The sequence below is a fragment of the Rissa tridactyla genome, chromosome 13 (genome assembly GCF_028500815.1).
Source record: "Rissa tridactyla isolate bRisTri1 chromosome 13, bRisTri1.patW.cur.20221130, whole genome shotgun sequence".
Taxonomy (NCBI): domain Eukaryota; kingdom Metazoa; phylum Chordata; class Aves; order Charadriiformes; family Laridae; genus Rissa; species Rissa tridactyla.
This window is the reverse complement of record NC_071478.1, coordinates 13,643,495-13,663,804: the sequence shown is the minus strand read 5'-3', so window position 1 is coordinate 13,663,804 and position 20,310 is coordinate 13,643,495. Positions and strand designations below refer to the sequence as shown.

Sequence of the window (20,310 nt, the reverse complement as noted above, 5' to 3'; positions counted from 1 at the left end):
TCTCCCGCCGCAATTAAGAGGGAGAAAGGAGCGAGGTCTTGATTGCTTCTGCTCGTTCTGATCGCTTCGGAGGTGGGGAAGGGGAGGGGGGGGACGGGTACGACGGGCGGGAATTGATTTTAGATTTCTCTTTTATGTCGGGTCTGGTTTCTGGTGATTAAATTTCTCTCTTATGTGGACTGAACCTAGGGATAACTGATTAATAACATGCCACTTGGCGCCAACACGGGGTCTTGAGGCCTTTAATCGCCAAGATGCACAAGAGAACAGAGAGAAACACAGAGCAGGACAAAACTCCACCAACTATTTTCGCCTGCTGGTCTCTGCCTCGGCGGAGTGTGGTTTTTTTTTTTTTTTTATTCATCTTTTCAGTATTTCCTGCTAAACTCGTAAACTTTATTTGATTTACAGCTATTTCATGAACCTGCTTAAACTAACATATGTTCCGTCTTGTCCGACCGAATCATAAAAAACAATCTTGGATCCAAACGAGATTTTTCTTTTTTTTTTTTTTTTTTTTTGGGGGGGGGGGGCGTAAAGAAACGAGTTATTAATGACAGAAAAATAGGCATTGTCCTGAACGGCGGCTACTTCGGCCCCCGGAGCAGGGAGGTTGGCGGCTCCTGAGCCCGGCAGCCGGAGGGGGGAACTGGATTCGGCTCCGCAGGTACCGCCCGGGCTCCGCGGTGGAGGAGGGAGAGTTTTGAGCGGAGATTTCAGCGCTTTATTTTCCCCTAAGAAAAAAAAAAAGTAAAAAAAAATTATTCGTTGGACATGAACGATTTCCAAGCGTACAGTACCCAAAACGCGCTCGCAAAAGCATTAACCCCCAGCCCCCTGTGCTGGCAGCCTGCAGACACCCACCGCAGCAGGTAACACGCAGGTTTGTCGTGTCCCCCCCCACTCAAAAAAAAAAAACCAAACAAACCAAAAAACCAAAACCGACCAGGCACGAAATGAGCTCGGAATTTCTCAAAAGCGTGGAAAAAAAAAAAAAAGGGATTTTCTGTGCCCGCGACCACTTCTCCGCCCAGATCAAAACAGACGAGCACGTAGCCAGCGCGAACGCTTAATATAAGCGGAATAAGTGGAATAAGTATAAATCTACAGCGAGGTATCGATAAATCGGGTTCACCAAATCGAGTTGCCAACACCAGCATCTCCCCGCACCCAAACCCTCAGCCCCGTTCCCCACCTCTGTTTGCGTGGAAAAAACCTCTCCGCTAAAGCTACCTGCAACCCCCAAAATTTGGAGGCAGCAGGACACGGCTGAGGCCCAACGCGCGCAAATACCGCTGGTTTCCCCCCCGACACACACCCATGGGTCTCTGCCTCTCGGAAACCGATTTTCTCTTCTGCGTTGGTTGCCGCGGAGCCATCCGCGGCCGCGCAGCGCACCGGGCCCTAAAATGGACAGCTTGCGGCCTCTTCCAACTGTGGCACAAGTCTCTAAAGGGGGGAAAAATGTTCTTTTTTTTTTTTTCCTTTTCTTTTCCTCCTGTGAATGTTTTCTTTGCACTGAATATTTTTTAAAGGCAACAAAAAAACCGTTTCAGGCGCTGTTTAGGTGATTCCCAGAATCTGTATTTTCCCCGCGAGGATAAAAGGTGGATTTTAGGATGCCTGTGACACCCGCACGAACCGGGGTTAACGCGGTTCCCGTCCGCGGAGCGGTACCCCGCCTCCCTGGGAGCTTCTGCGGCTCCCGAAATTTGTGGGTGTCCTGTGGAAAACAGAGGAATAATATTGTGGTTACAGACGGGCTGCGCTTTGCCTCTGCGTTATTTGGGGCAGGGGAAAGAGAGGGAACGGGAGTGAGAAAATGGGAGAGAAACGGGGGAAAAGGAAGGAAAAAGGCAGGATGGGTTGGGAAGGGGGAAAGAGAGAAAGAAAAACGAGTTGGAAGGAAAGGGAGGAAGAAGGTTTGCAGGGATGAGGGAGAGCTGGAGAGCTGTGTGGGTGCCTCCGGCCACCCCCTCTTGTCTCCCGGGGGCAGCCGGGGCACAAGCGGGGCCGCGGGTCGGTCCTGCCCGGTGCTGGGGGGGGGGGGGGGGGTCGGGAGTTGGGGGGGGAAGGAAAGAACTAATACAGGTGTCGCTTGTGTGGCCTTTTTTTCAGCCACTGATTCAAAGCCTTGCAGTTCGGGCTCCTCTCCCCACCCCACCCCCGGTCCATCCCGCCCCCCAGCTCTCCCTTCAAGGTCATTGCAAGATCACTTTCAGGGAAAGGCACGGGGGGGCGCGGGGGGACGGCTGAGGACTTTCCCCCTGTTGCCCCCATTAGCTTTCTTCCCAGGGCGAGAGCGAAGGCCTTATCTGCTTTTATTTTCTCCTTCGGGCCGAGATAACGCCCTGATTGACACCCTGTTTGGCGAAGAGCGGATTAGCCTTTCTATTCTGGCATCGATAACGCGCAACCCCCCACCCCGCCATCGGGAGCATCAGCCATCGATCCGGGCGGGGAGGGGGATCCCCGTGGGCACCCTGTGCCAAAAAAAAAAATCCCCGGAGTCCTCCCTGAGAGGAGGGAAAAAGAGAAACGCAGCCTAATTCCCCCTTGCCCCTGTGCCCACGGGAAAATCGGGGGGGGGGGGGGGGGCGACCCCCTGCTCCCCGGGGCTGCACTGAATTCCTGGGGAGATGCCTTTTTGGAGGCAGAGAGCGGAGAGGGGATAGGTCCCTCTTTGCTCCAGGGATGTTCCTAGCTTGATTTTGGGACCCTCTCACCCCTTCCCCGGTTGTTATCTGGGACAAAAAGGGACCCCCATCCCCCGGGCACGCGTGGGAGGCTCCGAGGGACAGCGATGTCCCCTCCCTACCCCGCGCCACGCGGGGCTGCAGCCCTGCCTCTGCCCGGCTGCTTATTTTTCATTTTCCTCACCGTTTTAAAGCTGGGAGTTCGCCTGGGAAATTATTGGGCTGAAGGGAGGGGTGGGGGAAAACGGTTTTTAATTGCAAAGTTGGGTTGGTTTTTTTTTTTTTTCCTGAAGTAGCCAGAAGGGCGGGAAAAAAAAAAGAAAAAAGAAAAAGGATCCGAAACCACAAACTTTAAAAGAAAAAGGCTGTTCACCTGTAATTGCGAAAAATAAAAAGCTCGAGCCATGTATCTACCCCCGAAGGGTCGTCTAAGCATACAAATTCTAGCCCGCTAAATGCAGGGTTTTGTAATGGAAATACTGACACGAGGAGAAATACAGACACATTTCGCTGATAAACCCTCGAATTAATGCGGTCAGTGACTGCTCTAGTAATTTGGGGGGCAGGGGGGAGGGAGTGAATGGACCAAAATGCTTCCAGAGGGGACGATTATTTTAAATACTTGTTTTCTCCCAGGTGGGAGAAAAGCGGGTGTGCGGCCAACAAAAGGGAGTTAGCAATAAAAGAAGGGAGAAGTGGTCGGAGAGGGGATGTAAATTAACTGAAAATAGAAGGGGGGAGAAAACAAAAAAAAATCTCTGCTATGGGAGAGCTAAATATCTGTGGGGAAAAAAAATAATAAAAAAAAAAAAAAAAAAGAGAGAGAGTTAGAAAGTCCAAAATGCCGAAGTCTCGGTGTTTTCCAAGCCGGGGGCGGCCGGCGGTGCCCCGTCCCCGGAGCCGCCGGCTGCGGGCACAACGCAAAAGGTTTTTCGATTTGGTTAATCCGCCTCAAGAAGTGATTTTAAAGGGTGTGCGTGGGGAGGGGTGTGTGTGTGTGGGGGGAGAGTGAGTTCATGCTCGGCACTATTTCTTACTGCTGACACCTCGACCCCACTGCAAGCCAGCACCCCGGCCACCCCCCACCCCCCACCCCCCTCTTTCCTCCACCTCTCCAGGGTAAAATCCGAGAGGAGAAACCTCCAGGGCGAGTGACACCCAGGGCAGAGGGGCTGCGCGGGGCTCCGGCCATGCCGTCCCCAAAAACGGGGGCTCCCGGCGGCCTGAGGCCCCCGCGATGGGCGGCGAGGCCCGGGCCTGATCCTGCGCTCCCGACCGCGGCGAGGAGCTGAGCGACAGGGATCGAGCCCGGGGGAGGGCGGGGGGGGCTGCAGGGGGCTCGGGACCCCCCCTCTGCCCAGCCACGCACCCCCACACCCACGTAGGTAAGTGCCCGCGGTGTGGGTGTTTGGGCCCCTGGCTGCTGATGGGCGCTCTGGTAATTCTATGCATGCGGGAGCTTATATATATACATATATATATTTTTTTATTATTTTTTTTGGACTACGGTGTATAGGCGCACATTAATCCACTCGCCGGGGGTTTGAGGTGCGCGCAGATTTGCGCACCCTCGCCTTGAGTTTGTGCGGGGGGTGGGGGGCAAGAGGGATGCTTGCGGGCACCCAAAACCTGGGTGGAAACCATAGGTGAAATGTAAATATTCCCTCGTAGGGCTGAGGGACGGGGCAGGGGGGGGCTTGCACTTGCATAAACGCTGTGGTGCGGGGCTGCGTAACGACCTCATCCCCCGCAAACCCACGCACCTACGGTTTTGCGTGTGTCTGTGCATATATACGTGCACAAATAGGCATATAGCTTGCACGCGTGGCTCGATATTTCATGCGTTTACGTTGCGCGTTCGGCTTACTGATATAAAATTTATTTAAACGCTTGGGGAAGGACAAGGCGTTGTATGTGTGTTTGCGAACTGGGCGTGTGTGTCTTTCCAGGCTTATATATGCATGGACACCTATACTTTTTTATATGTATATATATATATGTATATATATGCATATAGATAGGTGTGCTGGCTTTCTACCGGCTCTCTTTCCCCGGTGCCGGGGGGGTTTTAGGGTCCAGCATCAGCAGGATCCCGGCGCTCCCGGGCTCGGCTGGTTCCCAGCCAGCGGTTCCCGGAGCCGGGGGAAGCGCTTCACCCGGGGGGCGGGGGGGAACTTCAGGGGGCACTGGGATGGTGGGGGTCGGGTGCAGGGGGAGGCTTTTATTTCGGATTTGGGGTAAGGCGTCGGCAGGAAGGTCCTACCCTGCCGTGGCAGCGCCAGCAGCTCCGGCCAGTCAGTGCCAGCCTGGCTCCCCGCAGGAGAAGGTGATGCAAAGTGCACCATCGTCATCCTCCCTGGAATTTTTTCCCCCCATCCCGGTTATTTGGGGGGGGTGGGCGCGACGCCGATTTGAGGAGCGTGGCCGGATCCAGCGCTGTACTGGGACAAGGGGGGGTTCCTCCCCAACCCCACTTTTTTTCTTTTTTTAAATTATTATTTTTTTATTTTTTTCCTGGTGCTTTTCGCTAAGGGCCTGGCTTCCCCTGGGTGTCCCCAGAGCCTGGAGGCGGTGGGGAGGGCTCAGCCTGGGGAAACCGGGTAAATCCAGGCAGGATTTTGCCGGCCGGGAGGGGAAGGTGCCTGCAGCCCTCTCGGCCGGCGCAGGGCTGGGGGTCCCTGCCTGGGAACACTCACCGTCTGCAGTGTCCAGCCCTTGCAGGAACTTCTTGCTCTTCCTTAGGTGTTGCTCTTTATTTTCTCTCTCCCTATTTCTCCTCCTCCTCCTCCTCTTCCTCCTCCTCTCTTTTTCTGTTGGAGGAAACAACTATTTAGCATCTTTTTTTTTTTTTTTCCTTTTTTCTTTTTTTTGTGTGTGTTTGTGAAATCTTTCTGCAGCGCCCGCGAGCGCATCCCGAAATCCCTCCAGGTTGAGGGAGAACCGGGGACGCGGGGAAGGGCCAGCGGCTCCTTTGCAGCCACCGGCTGCACTTGGAGGGATTTGGGGGATTTGGGGTGGGTTTGGTTGTTTGGTTTTTTTTTTTTGGTGTTTTTTTTTGTTTTGTTTTGGTTTTTTTTTTTAAGTTCCCTTGTCAATCTCATTTGGCAAATAATCGCCTCGATTTACTACTTTTTTTCTTTTTTTTTTTTTTTATCAGAGCAAATAATTGGTTCCCGAAGCACACTTGAATTAGTGCAAATAACCAGGTTATCATTTACTATATATAGCCCAGCGTGCTTGCTTCCAGAGGCGCCTCAGCATTCGACAAGTTTCCTCGCTCTAATAGCATTATTTTTTTAAAAATAAAAGTAAATTAAGCTGAACAATGCCAATACCGTTGGATTAACTGCGCTGCTCCTGGTGAAGCGGGAGCTTTGCTACCGGTTTCCCCCTTTTCATTCCCGAGAAAAAGTGGGTTTTCCTGGAGCTTCCAGCTACTCCTTGCCTGCCTGGGTGATACGCACTCATATGTGATATATACTCCCTCACACCCGCCTATATACATGTGTGTTGTGTGTCTCGGCGTGTGAATATATATATTTATGTGTATATAGACACACGCATCTGTACATAGAGGTTGCACACACGCAGCCTCGCTGTATTTTGTATTAGACCGAATGGATTTCTTTTTTTCTTTTTTTTTTTTTTTTGGGTGGGGGTTAAAGCAGGAATCTCACTGATAGGGCTTTAAAAAGAGGAGAATAATACAAATTAACCTTCCATTACTGCTGCAGTCAACCATGACAGAATAGGCCAGTTGCGTGGTTGGTGACGTCTCCGTGTCCTATAGGAGCAAAGCTCGTGAGATAGCAGCTATCGCCTTGAACTCTCTTTATTTTATTGGAGTATGGCTGGTAATAAACAGTAATATTTAATTTGTCTGAGACCACAAATCGGCTTCTAGCTGGAAGGCTCCTTCGCCTTGACATTACAGTCCTAGAGAGCCTGGACTTGGTCCTTTTTTTTTTTTTTTTTTCTCCTTCTTCTCCCCCTCCCCAACCCCTTCCCCAACCTGCAGACGGAAATAAATTCGATTTATTTGCATCGTTTTCAACTTGTCTTCAAGGTGTTTGGGAGCTAGTTTGGCACTGGAGAGGTGAGTGCTTTCCCAGGCAGCGGCCGTGCTCGGGTTCGCTCTTTAACAAACTTCAGGGATTTTCACTTTTGCCTTTCTTTCCGGCGAGGGGAGGGAAGCCCGTGTTCTCTCTCGCTAGCAGCAGCGAGAAACCTTTCTCCTCGCTGCTTTCCTTTATTTTTTTGTTTTTCAATTTTAAGAGAAAACCCTCTTCTTTTAGAGGAGCTGGATGCCCGGGGAAGGTGCTCCCCAGCACACGTGCGGGGCGGCCGGGCACTCCTTCCCCGGCTTCCCGGCAGATCGCCTGCTTTATTTTTATTCTACTTCCTCCCCCCCCCTTTTTTTTTTTTTGTTTTTTTTTTTTCCTTCTTTCCTCCCCCGATTCGCACCTTCCAGAGCAGCTCCCGAGCGATGGGAAAGGCTTGGCGAGTGCCGCCCGGTGCCCGCTCGCCCCAAGGCCCGGGGCCGCTCCCGCCGCCCGCCTTCCCCCGGGGGCATGCGGGGGGTTTTCCTCTCTCGTTTGTTTGTGTTTGGAAAAGCTCCACGGCTCCTTTCCCCTCTAAAAATAATGAAATACGGGCCAAGCTTTGTTCTGTTTGTTTAAGTAGCGTTCTCTGGTTTATTCTCTGCGGCTACAAGTGCAGTTATTTTATTATTCTTATTTGCGAAGCGTTTACTGTTGGCTGTTTCTTCACAAGTAGCTTTCGGGACTGGCGTGCACATGGAGGGGGTTTGGTTGATGCCAAACGACACCCATCCCACCCATATCCCCCCCTTTCCCACCCTTCCCTCCCCAATAGCCGCTCAGCCCCAGGCTTTTCCCTTCCTCACCTCAAACTTTCCGAGGGCTCCGGTGTTATCGCGCCCGGGTGGGTTTGCTGAAAACTTCCACGAAATTGCAAAAGAAATGCAAAAGAAATGCCCCAGAAGGCAGAAAACGAGTGAAGGATTTGGCGGGGGGGGGGGGGGGGGGGGCGGAATGGGGACACAACACCGAGAAGAAGAGGGTGGGGGCCAGGAGGAGGAGGAGGGTGGGCAGAGCAGATCTAAACCATGCCATTTATTCCGAGTCTTATCAAAAATCCGCCTCGCCAATCTGGTTCTCTTCAGCCTGCAGAATGCGACAGGGAGGCTGTTTACCCTGCGCTGACCTATTCAACTTTACCCTCCAAATAATACATTAAAAAAAAAAAAAAAAAAAAGAAAGAAAAGAAAAAGGGAGCGAAGGAAGATGCAGATAACCCCCCCCCCCGCCATCCTCGCTCCTCGCTGACGGTTTGATTATTTGAGCACGGCAAAGAGCTCCGGGGGGCTGCGGCCCTCGGCCGTGGGGCGGGCAGGCAGCGCTGCGTGCGAGGGGTGAGGAAGAGGATGGGGCGGGGGGGGAAGGTTCCTGGATGCCTCCAGAAGTAGGGGCAAGATGAGAGGGGACGGGACCTTCCCTGGCTTTCGGGGTTTCACACCCCGAGGGGCACCTTCTTTGGGTTTTGGTCCCACTGCGCCGCGGTTCATCCCTTTTTTTCCCAGGTTATACCCATTTGGCGAGTCCATTTTGGGGGGGGGGGGACGGACGGACCCCCACCACCCCAATAAAAGGCCTCTGTGAGCACTAGCAAATATAGAGCTGGGTTTAAATCCACACGTTTAGGCTGCTTTTGGGGGCGGGGGTGGTGCGAGGTTAGCGGAGCCAGCGATTTATTTAAAGGGGTGAGGGAGGGGAGTGGAGGGTGGGGGGAATATTCCCAGGCGCTGAATTTTCTCTTTGGTTGGGAGAGATGGATGGAGGAGGGAGGGAGGGAGCGGGGAAGGAGGTAAAGGAGAGGGGGAGGGTTGCTGGGGAGTTTGATGATTGTCTTTGTGCCTTGTTCTTGTTTGCCGGCCAGAAAAATAGGCTGGAAAAGGAGGTTTGGGGGGGGAGGGGGCGGGGAGGGAGGGCTGTGGGAGAGAGTGAGTCTCTCCGGAGCAGGGATCCCAGCTGGTTGGCCAGTGGGTCCCGGCACTTGGCGAGCGGAGCTGGACGAGCCCACGTCACCTCCGCGCTCCGCTCCGCCGCTCTCCGCGCCCGGCTCCGCGCAGCCACGGCGGCAGCGCCGCGAACCTGCCCGGAGGAGCGGCGGCCGCCAGCTCTCCCGAAACTTTTCCTTTTTTTTTTTTTTTTTTCTTCCTCCAAGGGGGTGCTGTTTTCTTTTTCCTCTCTCTCGTCCTCTTCCTCTTTTTTTATTACTATTATTATTTTTTTTACTGTTATTATTTTTAGGTGAGGAGTAGGAAGAGCGGGGTGGGGAAAACTGTATCTTCCAGATCAGGCTGAGAAAAGGGGTGGGGGGTGGGGGCTTTATCTTGGTCTCAGGATCCTTTCTAGTGCGTCTGACAACCTGGAAGTGTTTGGAGAGAGCAGGAGAGAGAGAGAGAGAGAGAAGCAGGCAAAGCAGGCTTGCATTGGATAGATTTTTTTCTTCCAGGCTGGGTTTTCACATGCTGATCCGCAAATAAATAAATAAAAGGAAATATGCACACGCGAAGCCTGATTCCATTGTAGTTTCCAGTGCAAAGGGGGAAAAATAAGACACATACATTATGTATATGGAGATGCATTGATTGCATGGAATTCAACAAGCAAGGTAACAGCTCTTCCATTGCCATGTATGTCCGTCGGGGTCTGTAATCCGCGGGTGCGTGTGTGCGGCCGAGGGAGAGCGAAAGTGGCTGGTTGGGGGCATTGTTAGGCACAAATTGTCTTCGCCGAGGAGCTGCGAGGCCTCGGGAGACGCGGGGTGCCGGGGAAAAAGCGGGGGGGCTGCTCTGCCCAGGGCTCCCGCGGCGGTGTGTGGGGCTGGGGAGGAGGGGGGGGGGGGGGGGGAACCGGGGCGAAGCTGGAACAAAAGCATAGGGTGATTTATTTTATTTTTTTTCTTTTTTTTTCTTTTTTTTTTTTTCTTTCCCCCTCCCGCAAACCCACTTGGTGCTACTTTAGCCCAGGCAAGATGCATTTTTCATACGGCCACCGCGGCCTGGTTCTGTCAAGCTCCATTTCTTCTCAGAAGCTCTTTAAAGGGGAAAAAAAAAAAAAAAGAAAGAAAAATAGAAGCCACGGATCGCCAGCCGCTCTTAGTTGTTGGCTTATTTTTTGCCGTCACCCCCCCCCTTTTTTTTTTTTAATTATTATTCTTTTTATATCCGCTTAATTATGGCTCGACGCGGAGCGCATCGGGGAGGCTCGCTGGAGCCGGGCTGCCCTGCGCTGCCATAGCTGGCTCCCTCTTTGTTTTAATAAACATGCTTTATTTATTTAATTTCTTTTTTTTTTTTTTTTTCACTCCCCTCGCCCTCCCCTTAACTTTGCCAGCTCAGGGGGAATAATAGCTCCAAGCTGGAGGGAAATCGATTTAAAAAAAAAAAAATGGATAACCGGCACTTCCCAAGCTGCAGCAAGGAAAAAAAACACAGTCTAGGGAGGGAAAAAAAAAAAAAAAAAAAAAAAGAGGAGGAGGAGGGGAAGAGAAAAGCCTTAAATGGTCCCTGGAGCTGCGGCTCTGCCCCCGCGGGCTGTGCCCGGGCCCGGGGTGGCCGCTCCCGCTCCCCTCCGCGCACTTTCCGCGCTCGTAGCGGTTTTGCTTCGCTCTTCGGTCACCCAGTGCCGGGCGCCCGGCCGGTGTGCGGTGGGAAAAGGGCGTTTGGGAAGAGAGGGAGGGAGGGAGGGGGGGGCACGGGCCATTTCTTTACACGAGCTTTAGCTCCAGAGGTGTGGACCTGGAGTCCCTTCGCTTTTTGTCCTTTTAAATTATATATATGTATATATTACCCACCACTAGCGGGGAAGATCATTTTCTCCCCCCTCCTTTCCACTCCCAATTTTCCTCTGCATTTAAAGGAGAATTACCTTTTTTTTTTTTTCCTCACCCCCCTTTTATTTAATTTTTTTTTAACGTCTTTTAAATATTGTTGCAGGGAGAAGGAGAACTCATTTCAGAACATTCTCATGTACTTAAAAACAATATTGCCTCCATATGGCTGGCCTTTCAAAAATGAATCCCCTTCTTTGAAACATGCAAGAGATATTTTTTTTTTTAAAGCTACTAAAACTCTAAACTCCTTAAGAACAAAAACCTAACAGATAATTCAATTGCTTTTATCTTTTTTTATTATTTTTTTTTCCGCTTTGAAACTTTTACCATTCCTGATAGAGCCTTTAAAGCTACGTCAAAATACTGCTTTTAAGATTCGCTGTGGTTGCTTCGCGTCAGATGTAAACCGGGTATTTTTTTTAAGCCCGTTTTCCCTGCTGGTGCAGTTTTACTCTAAATGTTCTGATTTAGCTCACTTCAGCCCCAATTCCACCCACCCTGTTCACCAGCCCGAACTGCGCGTTACCTTGCACAGTGTCTCGACCGATTGATTTATTTGCACTTTTATATTTTAATTATCTCGTCCATCCTTTGCTTTACTTGCAACTGTCCGGGGTGGGGGGGGGTGGGCTGGGGGAGAAAAAGCTTTTAAAAAAATTATTTATTTTATTTTATTCCGAGAAGTTGAATTTTCTGTGAAAATGGAGTTATACAAGGGGCCTCGCGTGTCGGTGGCATTTGCCTGGTTGAAACTGGAATGGGGTGAAAGCTCCCAGTTCCCTGGGAGGAAAGGGGGGGGGGGGGGGGGGGCGGTTTAAGACCCCTCGGTCACAACGAGCCCGGGGGCGTTCAAGGCTCGGGGGAGGCTTTGCTCCCCCCACCCAACTTTGCCCCGGACCCCTGACCTCCAGAGTCACTTGTGTGATGAGTTGGCCGGTCCACGGCCCCCCGGTGCCTCGCTCCCCACGTCCTGCCAGTCAGACCTAAAATACGCTGTTTACCTTTTCCAAAAGATGCATTTAATAATACCGCCTCCCCCTTCCCCTCCCTCCCACCCCTCCCAACCCCTCCCGTCCCAACCCCCCCCCAAATCCTATCATCCCTTGCGGGCTGCGATAATAAATAAAAGTCTTTATTTCTCCCTCTCCCAAAGTTAAAGGGCCTTGTTCCCTCCCCGGGCAGCTGGAAGTGAGTTGCGGGTTTGTCAGGCAGCCCTGCCTAGCGCTCTGTTGCATACGTGTATATATATATATATATATATATAAAAATATATATATATTTTATTAAACGTCAGCATTGACTTATGCGTCTCTTATCTCTGCTCTCTCCCCGATGTGTGCCTGCAGTGGGGGATTCGACGAAGGAAGCTCGTAACATGGCGGATAGCGAGGAAGGCTTTGGGCTCCCGACCACGCCGGCCGACTCCGAGGCCAAAGAGCTCCAGGCTGAAGCCAAGCAGGACACTCAGCTGGGGGCCACCAGCAAGTCCCCCACCTCGCCCCAAGCAGCCTTCACCCAGCAGGTAAGCACCGACCCTCCTCTTCCTCTTGCTTTTGATTTTTATTTTTTCCCTTTCTCTGCGTTTTTCCCCCCAAATATCCGCTCAGCTGGGTGGCCGCTGGTGCTCTGGGCGGTGATGAGTCATTTTAGGCCCCACGGGAGGGAAAAGTCTCACCTGCTGGTGGGCCTCATCCTGTTTTCCTGTTATTTGGGGTCGTGTCCAAGCGCTGAACCTGCGGGGATGCCCACGCGTGAAGACTGGGGTGCGTGGGGGGGCATGCGCGGGGCGGGGAAAGCACCCAAAATAGCGGGGAGAGGCACCCGCTCCGGCAGCGGCGGGCGCGCACCCACCCGCAGGCATCCACGCGTGAGTGTACGCACGCACACGCCAACACACACACGGGCAGCTGCGTGTGCATGTTTCCTATGGATTTAGGAACACCCGTGGGTATTTGTAGAGGTATAAATATATATGTATATTTAGATATAAATATATATATATTTATATGCCCGGGCATATGTATAATGTAGGTACAGATGTGGTCACTCACAGCTCTGCCCACACCCCCGCAATGGGTCCTGAGGGCAGGCGGGGGGGTGTCACGCGTGGACACCCCCGCAGCCATCCCGGGGCCAGGGTCCCCACATCAGCCCTCGCCCCCCCCGAACCCGCCCCGTCCCCGGGGGCCTCTTGTTACCGGGACACGCGTGGGTCCCCACGCGGGACCGGGCGGGCCGGGGAGGGCAGTGGGGGGCCAGGCCGCCCCCCGGCTTCTCCTTCCCGGTGCTGGGTGCCGGCCCCCGGCACTCGGCCCCAGCCGGCTCCGGGCAGCCCGGGGAGGCGGAGTGGTGGTGGGGGGGGGCGGGGAAGAGGGGCTTTTCCACCGAGAGCGCACCGCTTTCAGCGGCTGCGGAGCCCCCCGCTGGTCCCCCGGCAGGTAAAACCTCGTGGGTGGGGGGGGAAAACAGCCCGCTGTGGATGCCGCCCACGGGGGTACCGGGCTTGCCCCGGAGCCGCCGTGTGCATTTGGAAATCGCCCCCCCACAACCTTCCCGAAGGGTTTGGTGGGGCGATTCAGCTCCATTTTCGGGGGGGGGGGGGGCGGAATATGTGCTTGGCTCTGGTGGGGGTTCTACTCTGCCTCTCACACCCCACGGGTGGCGGGATGCGTTGTCCCCGCTGTGTCCCCCAGGCGTGGGGTTCCTCTGCGAGCAGCCCTTGCGGGGCGGGGGGGGGGGTGGCATGGTGAGGGGGGGATAAAAGCAGCGGGCGAGGGGAGCGGAGCTGACACCCCACGGCTGCAGAAACGGGGCCATCCGGGTGTAAATCACTCACCGGCGGGGTGTAAACCTCCTCCGGGTTGGCCGGGCCGAAGCGCCGGGGTGCTGCTCCGGGGGCGGCCGGGCCTGGGGGGGGGGGGGGGCGGTTCGGGCTGGAGCCGGCTCCGGGTGCTCCCTGCCTTCTCCTCCCTTCCCCGGCACCACTGAGGCCCGCAGGACCCTACCCCAGACCCCCCCCCCGCCATCCCCGCCCTTGAGCAGCATCACCGGGCTCCGGCCTGAAAATCCCATTCTCCCCGGTTTTGCGGCCGGATTTTCCCGGGAATGCCCGGAGCTCCGGCCCTCTATCGCCCGGCCTTTTCCCTCCCGGGCCCCCGCCGCCCCCTTCCCGGTTCTCCCCGCACCGCTGACGGTTTGTGCCTCCTCCCCCCTCCCCCCGCTACTTTTGCAGGGTATGGAGGGAATAAAAGTGTTTTTGCACGAACGGGAGCTGTGGCTGAAATTCCACGAAGTGGGGACGGAGATGATCATAACAAAGGCCGGGAGGTAAGAGGCGAGGGTGGTGGGGGGCACGTCCCCCTTGCCTGGCTGAATCTACCTTGTCTGTGTGTATTTCGGGGGGGGGGGAGGACACACTTGCCTATGCGGGAGGGGGCACAACGGCGTGGGTGGGGGTGCGCGTCCCCACGGCCCCGCTCTCCCCGCCATTGGTGCGGTCCCGTCTCTCGTGTGCGAGACACCCCCCCCCCCCCCCCCGTGTGTGTGTGTGTGTGTGTGTGTCACGACCCCCCCTGTATGTGTACGTGTGCTACAGCCCCCCGCCCCGTGTGCCTGTGCCACGGCTCCGGGAGCGGCCGCAGCGCCCTGCCCGGCGATGCCCCGGCGGGGCCGGCCCTTGCGGACCCCCCCGCCTCCCTCCCAGCAGCTATCCCCCCCAAAATTGTTTCTTCTGGCTTCTTTCTTAACCAGAACAGTTGGATCGTTAAGCCCAATTTCAGGCCTTTGGAAGCTTTCCAGGCGAAGGCGAGTTGCAACCGCTTGGCCCAAAAAGCTAATCTTGTTTAGAGCCGCTCGCCGGGCGATTTCGTTATTGTTGTTGTTATTAGTGTTATTATTTTTAATTTTAATTAAAGGAGCAGCTCGGCCCTTCCGCGATTTTGCAATGCCGTACGCCGTTTGCAGAAGTTTGGCGTTTGTTTTGCCCACGCTGAGGCGAATACATGCGGAACACCCACGCCACCCCATTTAAAAATATATATGCGGTCTTAAGCTCCTGTTTATATACTGATAGCAAAGCTGTTTAGATGCAGAGATAGATGTGGCCGCAAATAAATAGCATGCGGATCTAACTGCGCCCAGATACGCGTTTCTACACGGGTGTGTTTGTCTGCGTGGGTGTGCAGAAAAATATACAGCCTCGCAAAGCCCATTTTATTGGGACTTGCGCGTAATCGATTCCATGAGCGGTTTAGTAATCCCGATCCATAGATATTTATACGTGTTACGAGCGTGTTTGAGGCGATTTAACATTATCTTTAATATTAATACGTTAGGTTAAATCGAAGAGCGCCTAAGGCAGAGAGACCCACTGAAATAGTCTCTCCAGTCCCATCGGCAAACTGGGGGGCAGCCCGAGAGGGGCTCTTTTCGTTGGGATTTTTAAATTAAAATCCTCGGAGGAAAGGGAGGGAGGAAAAAAAAACCCACCCCTCCACGCGTAGAAATGGTAGTAGTTTTAGGTTGCAAGGGCACAATAAACAACGCGGAGTCAAACTTTCATTTTGCTCTGTCGCCTGGCATTTGTTGTGGTCTTCCAAAATTTGCCTGAAGAGGGGGGGGAATAAATATCGAGCTGGTTGTGTAAAGTTTTAGCGAATGGGTCTGTCTCACGGCTCGCCTTCCCCTTGAACCTCGCTGCTGCTGGGGGGGGGGAAAGAAATCGGGTTTAAAGAAGGGTCTTGTGTCCGAGGGGATGAAGAGGAGGAGGGGGAAGGTGCTGGGGACCGGGGTCCTGCCGCCCCCCCTCCCCCGCCGCCGGGACGCATGCTGGGGGGAGCGGAGGGACCTCCCGAAAACCCCCAGTTCCCACAGAAAAAAAAAAAAAAAAAAAAAAAAAAAAGACGACGACGGAAAAAAAAAAAAAAGGCAGCTCACGGAGGGAGACATAAACCACCTTGCAGAAATTTCAAACAAATATCGCAGTGGACAGAAAGCTCATCTGGCGAGCAATAAAATCGACATTTACAGCGCGGGGGCTTTAGGGGAGATACGGGATGGGTTTCCTTATTTGTAGAATTTCCCATGTTTATTGTTGGAGAAGTCCGTGTTCTTGCTGGTCAGGTGTTTTCGATGGGGTTACAGATCACTCTTCAGGTGGAATTTGGTTTCTTCCTTAAAACGTTGAAGTTAAACCCCCGCTTTCTTCGTTAGTAGCTTTTTTTTTTTTTCCACCCCCCTCCAGCATTTTACAGCTGAATTAAACCCCAGTCCAGATGCCCTATCGCGGAGATAAGAGCCTCGGAGAAGAGCGTAGTATTTTTAGAGGTGTGGGGGTTTTGTTTATGCGTATTTTAAGTCCAGGGATACGTTTTCATCTGCTTTATTTTTAAATATTTGGAAAGCTCAAACTAAAATAACACCAGTGTTTTAAGTCCCTGCCTTGCAGTAATGGAAAATATTTCGAAAAGCCCCTGCCTTCAGTGTGTATCCGAGTGGTTCCAAGGATTTGTCAGGTGTGTTTGCTGATGTCTCTGTACACGGATCACACGGATTTGGTGTCACACCTGAGTGCGTTTGTGTTGTTTTTTTTTTTTTTTTTTTTTTTAATTTCATATCTGCCCATAGAACCGTTGGTACACAGAGGGGCGGTGGAAATGTATGCCTTTTAAATAGATGTATTTCTGTAAATATATGTATTTTTACTTGTTTTTGGCACATCTCCCCTCCTGTTCCAGCGGTTTATGTATAGAGGGAAGTAACTTGCTTCCAAAAGTTCTCACGACCGCATTTATTCGAAGAAGGGAAGACTCGAACTCTTGGCGAAACCAATAATTAAGCAAAATACGAAGAGACGCGCAGGCACACGAGTAGGCGAATAAATGACCCCGCCAGCCTCCTAATTACGATTCTGCCCTGATGAATCGCCTGTTTTCGCCTCAGCTGGGAGCCGGGGCGGTACCCAGAGGCACCCAAACATCTCCCACACCCCAGGGGGAGGATGCACACAAACCCCCCCGCCTCTGCCCTTTCGGGAAGGTCCCTCCGAAAGTGTGGCGTTGCCCCTTTTGTTAAATAACTCCCCCCGGCCCCGTCTCCTCTTCGCAAGCACACACGCGAAACCGCCTTGGAAAACTTTCTTTTTCTCCGCTTTTATATTTCTGTACTGATTATTATTATTTTTTTATAGGCGTATGTTCCCCAGTTACAAAGTGAAGGTCACTGGACTCAATCCAAAAACGAAGTACATCCTGTTGATGGATATTGTACCAGCGGATGACCACAGATACAAATTTGCAGATAATAAATGGTATGCAGACGTTGCGTGGGGGTGGGTGGGGGGGGGCGGGAAGAGACCTCTGTGTCGGGCTTTTTGGGCTGGGAGATAGCCTTGAATCCAGCCGCTCATCCTTCTTTTTTCCCCTGCAAAGGAGAGATGCAGGGGCTTCACCTGAGCCTCTGGGGATGCTCTCACCGTCCTTGGGAGAGAAATGCAGCCAAAAAAAAAAAAAAAAGTGAGAAAAATCTCTCGCAATTAGCTAACGATAACTGTAATCCTGGTTAACGATGAGATTATTGGCTGGTGTGGAACCAAAAGTTTAATTATGTTAAGGAAGGGAATATCTCCGGGCAGGAAAATCTGTAAGGATTGGCACACAGTGTGTCCTTTGCTCCTGGTTTGGGTGCCGGTAACTGGGGTGGGGGGGGGGAGAATGGGGTTAAACAGGGAAACAGGGAGAGCGATCTCCAACGGGAAAGGTGCCAAAGAGCTCGGTTAATTCCCAGTGTTTGGAAGTGCCTTTTTTTTTTCTTTATTTTATTTTTTTTTTTTTTTCCTCCCGAGAACGGTGTGACCGGCCAGCACCGCGCTGCCTCCGCGGACGGGGATAGCTGAACGGGTGGGAACCGGGGGGGGGTGTGTGTGGGTGTGGAGATGGGGGTGCAGGACTCCACGGGAGGGACCCCACGGGAGAAACTCCGCTGGAAGCTTCCCACAGGAGGGGACGGAAGGGGTCCGGGGGCCCGCGGGATGGACCCCACCGGAAGGGCTGGAAGGGGTGCAGGAGCACACGGGAATGTCGTCCCCCCCCCCTGCTCGGAGGTCATTGCCTGTGTCCCCACGCAGGTCGGTGACAGGGAAGGCAGAGCCGGCCATGCCCGGGCGGCTGTATGTCCACCCCGACTCCCCGGCCACCGGCGCCCACTGGATGAGGCAACTGGTTTCCTTCCAGAAGCTCAAACTCACCAACAACCACCTCGACCCCTTCGGACATGTAAGTACAGGGGGCGGGAGAAGAACACCGCACCCGCGGAGGGCTGCGGAGGGTCCCACGCATGTCCCCGTCCCCCGGCAAGGTCTCGGCAATGTCACCCATCTCCAGACCCGTCGTGTTGGTGCGGTGTTATTTTCTTCCTTGAGAGGTGATGAACCCTAATGAAGGACACCCCCGCCCCCCCCCCGAAAAATGGAAGCATAAACCTTAAAATGAGCTATTTCGCAGCACTGGGTGGGAATAGATTACAGACCCCCGGGGCCTGGAGTCCGCGAGTGGGCGAAACGCGCCCGGCTTAATTGAGTATTTAACTGCCTGGTTTTAACCTCATGGAGAATTCTGGAGGGTTAAAATCCACCCCTTGCCTCGGTTAATTTGGCTACCAGGTAAAATCAATCAGGCATAATTATTCGGGGAAATAGGACCTAAACCCATGTGGATCCCTCGATCCAAAAAAACAAAAAAAGAAAGGCAACAATAATTAAAGACAATAATAAAAAAAAATATATATTGAAATCCCGCTAGACCTTCTGGGACGTAAAAAGGTCTTTGCTGGACTCGTGGGGCCGTGAAAGCTTGTGTGAATTCTGCAGCCAGAAACAGCCCTCCTTCGGAGGTCTCCAAAGATGCGTGTTCCTCTGAGCAAATATATATGTGCATGTATGAATAATATATATATCTATAAAATATATATATATATAATTACTTAAGCGGCTATGCGAATCCAGATCCCGCCATCCCTTTCCAAGAGCGTATTTTTCTCCAGTCTCATTTCAACACTTCAGTTTCTTTTTTTTTTTTCCCAACTTCTCTTTTTTTTTTTTTTTCCCTTCGCTTTTTAATGATAAATCTTGTGCTATTAAATCCCTGCCCACGTGGTCGCTAAGAAGCGAGGGTGGGGGCTTCCTGCAGGGCAGAGCGGCCACCCCAATCCCGAACATCCTTTTACCTTCCAGCTGGGGCGGGGGTGTGTGATTTCTTTCTTTATTTTTTTTTTATTTTATTTTTTAAATTTTATTTTAATTTCGCCTTGAGCTGGTGGCAAAAGGGGTTCGCAAGGGCTGCTTTCCAGGGATCAGGACCTTCCCCGCTCCCCCGGGAAGCGGGAGGGGAGAGCGGGGACTCCGCAGCAGCGCAGCTGGGGGGAACCTCTCCTCATTCCCCCCCGAGGTGAATTTGGGGAGCAGCCCCGATGGTGGGGGGTGGGGGGGGACGGGGACACACGGGATCCGGCTCGGGCGTCCCCCGCTGCGACCAGGCGGCTCTGGGGAAAAGTCCCTCTAAACAAACCGAAGGCGCTGAGGGGACAATAAGGGACTTCAGAGGAGGAGCTGCACCAGGAGTCTCTCAATTAGAGTCGCTGTAATGAAATTAAGAACCATTAGATCGTTCACCGTTGATGTCTACGACTTTCCTGGATGTCAAAGCAATTTGCTTAAACCCCCGGGACGGGGGAGGCGGCAGCGGGGCGCGCTGCGTCTCGCTGTCGCCAGGGTCCGGCAGTCATTATCGTGACCGAGTGGTCCCCCGCCGCTCCCCCCCGTCCCCCGTCCCTTTCCCCCCGAGATTAACCCGGTACCGAGCAGGGACCGCTTTTTATCTTGAACACAGCGCGTCCCCCCCTCCCCGCCACCCTCCTCTCCCATCCTCTGCGGGTGGCTGGTGGGGGGGGGACACAGTAAATCCCTCCATCCCTCTGCTTCCCTCCCCCTTCTTGCCTCTTTGCCCTCCTGGGTCTGGGTGGGTGTGGGGGGGGTGAGATACCCGGGTCGTCGTGGTGGTGAACTGGGAGGTTTGGGGTGACTGTGAAGGGACAGGGAAGGCGGAGAGCCCCCACCAGCAGCAGGTTCAGGGTGCCAACGCCGTGTTGGCAGAGCAGCTCTGGCCCCCCCCCGGAGGGTGTGGGGGGCACAGCAGCACAGCCCAGGGCTGGGGGGTGGGCAGCAGGTAAGGAGCCACCTTTTACAGCATCACCTGGCCCTGATGGGCTCCTTGGTTGGGGGAGGAGAGTGTGTGTGTGTGGGTTCTTGAGAGGTATGCCCCCCCCATTCCAGCACCTAAATCTGGGGGAGCCCTGAAGAGGGCGAAGGTTTTGGGAAAGGGGGTGCGACGACCCCTCTGTCCCCAACCCCGGGCAGCGGGGGGGATGGGGGGGTGTGCGCCGCTCTGTGTCCCCTCCATTCCCACGGCGTGTCCTCTCCTTGCCCAGATCATCCTGAACTCCATGCACAAGTACCAGCCCCGGCTCCACATCGTGAAAGCGGACGAGAACAACGGCTTCGGCTCCAAGAACACCGCCTTCTGCACCCACGTCTTCCCGGAGACCGCCTTCATCGCCGTCACCTCCTACCAGAACCACAAGGTGAGGGGCTGGGCCGGCCCTCGTACCGCCGAACCGCTTGCCCCCCCGCGCCGCTCCTCCC

The 20,310-nt window shown here is 53.6% G+C and overlaps 1 protein-coding gene and 1 long non-coding RNA gene across 6 annotated transcripts in view; one reads left to right on the top strand and one right to left on the bottom strand.

Annotated features, from left to right (window-relative positions):
- Positions 1–540: 540 nt before the first annotated feature.
- Positions 541–7,726, bottom strand: LOC128917305 (uncharacterized). The gene is made up of 4 exons (XR_008469247.1): positions 7,603–7,726; positions 5,393–5,506; positions 1,643–1,723; positions 541–734 (listed from the first exon to the last, which is right to left on the bottom strand). It is a non-coding gene; the product is annotated as an uncharacterized LOC128917305 (long non-coding RNA).
- Positions 6,696–20,310, top strand: part of TBX5 (T-box transcription factor 5) — a 44,027-nt gene continuing 30,412 nt past the window's right edge. For 2 of the 5 annotated variants that reach the window (XM_054220080.1, XM_054220079.1), the window contains exons 1-6: positions 9,152–9,392; positions 11,963–12,138; positions 13,849–13,943; positions 16,804–16,923; positions 17,740–17,887; positions 20,097–20,249. In XM_054220080.1, the coding sequence (XP_054076055.1) occupies positions 9,374–9,392; positions 11,963–12,138; positions 13,849–13,943; positions 16,804–16,923; positions 17,740–17,887; positions 20,097–20,249 (711 nt within the window). In that variant the 5' untranslated portion in view covers positions 9,152–9,373. Of the gene's footprint in view, positions 6,793–9,151; positions 9,393–10,327; positions 10,431–11,962; positions 12,139–13,032; positions 13,055–13,848; positions 13,944–16,803; positions 16,924–17,739; positions 17,888–20,096; positions 20,250–20,310 lie in introns of those variants that run through there. The other 3 variants (XM_054220081.1, XM_054220082.1, XM_054220083.1) reach the window with 3 other exon arrangements.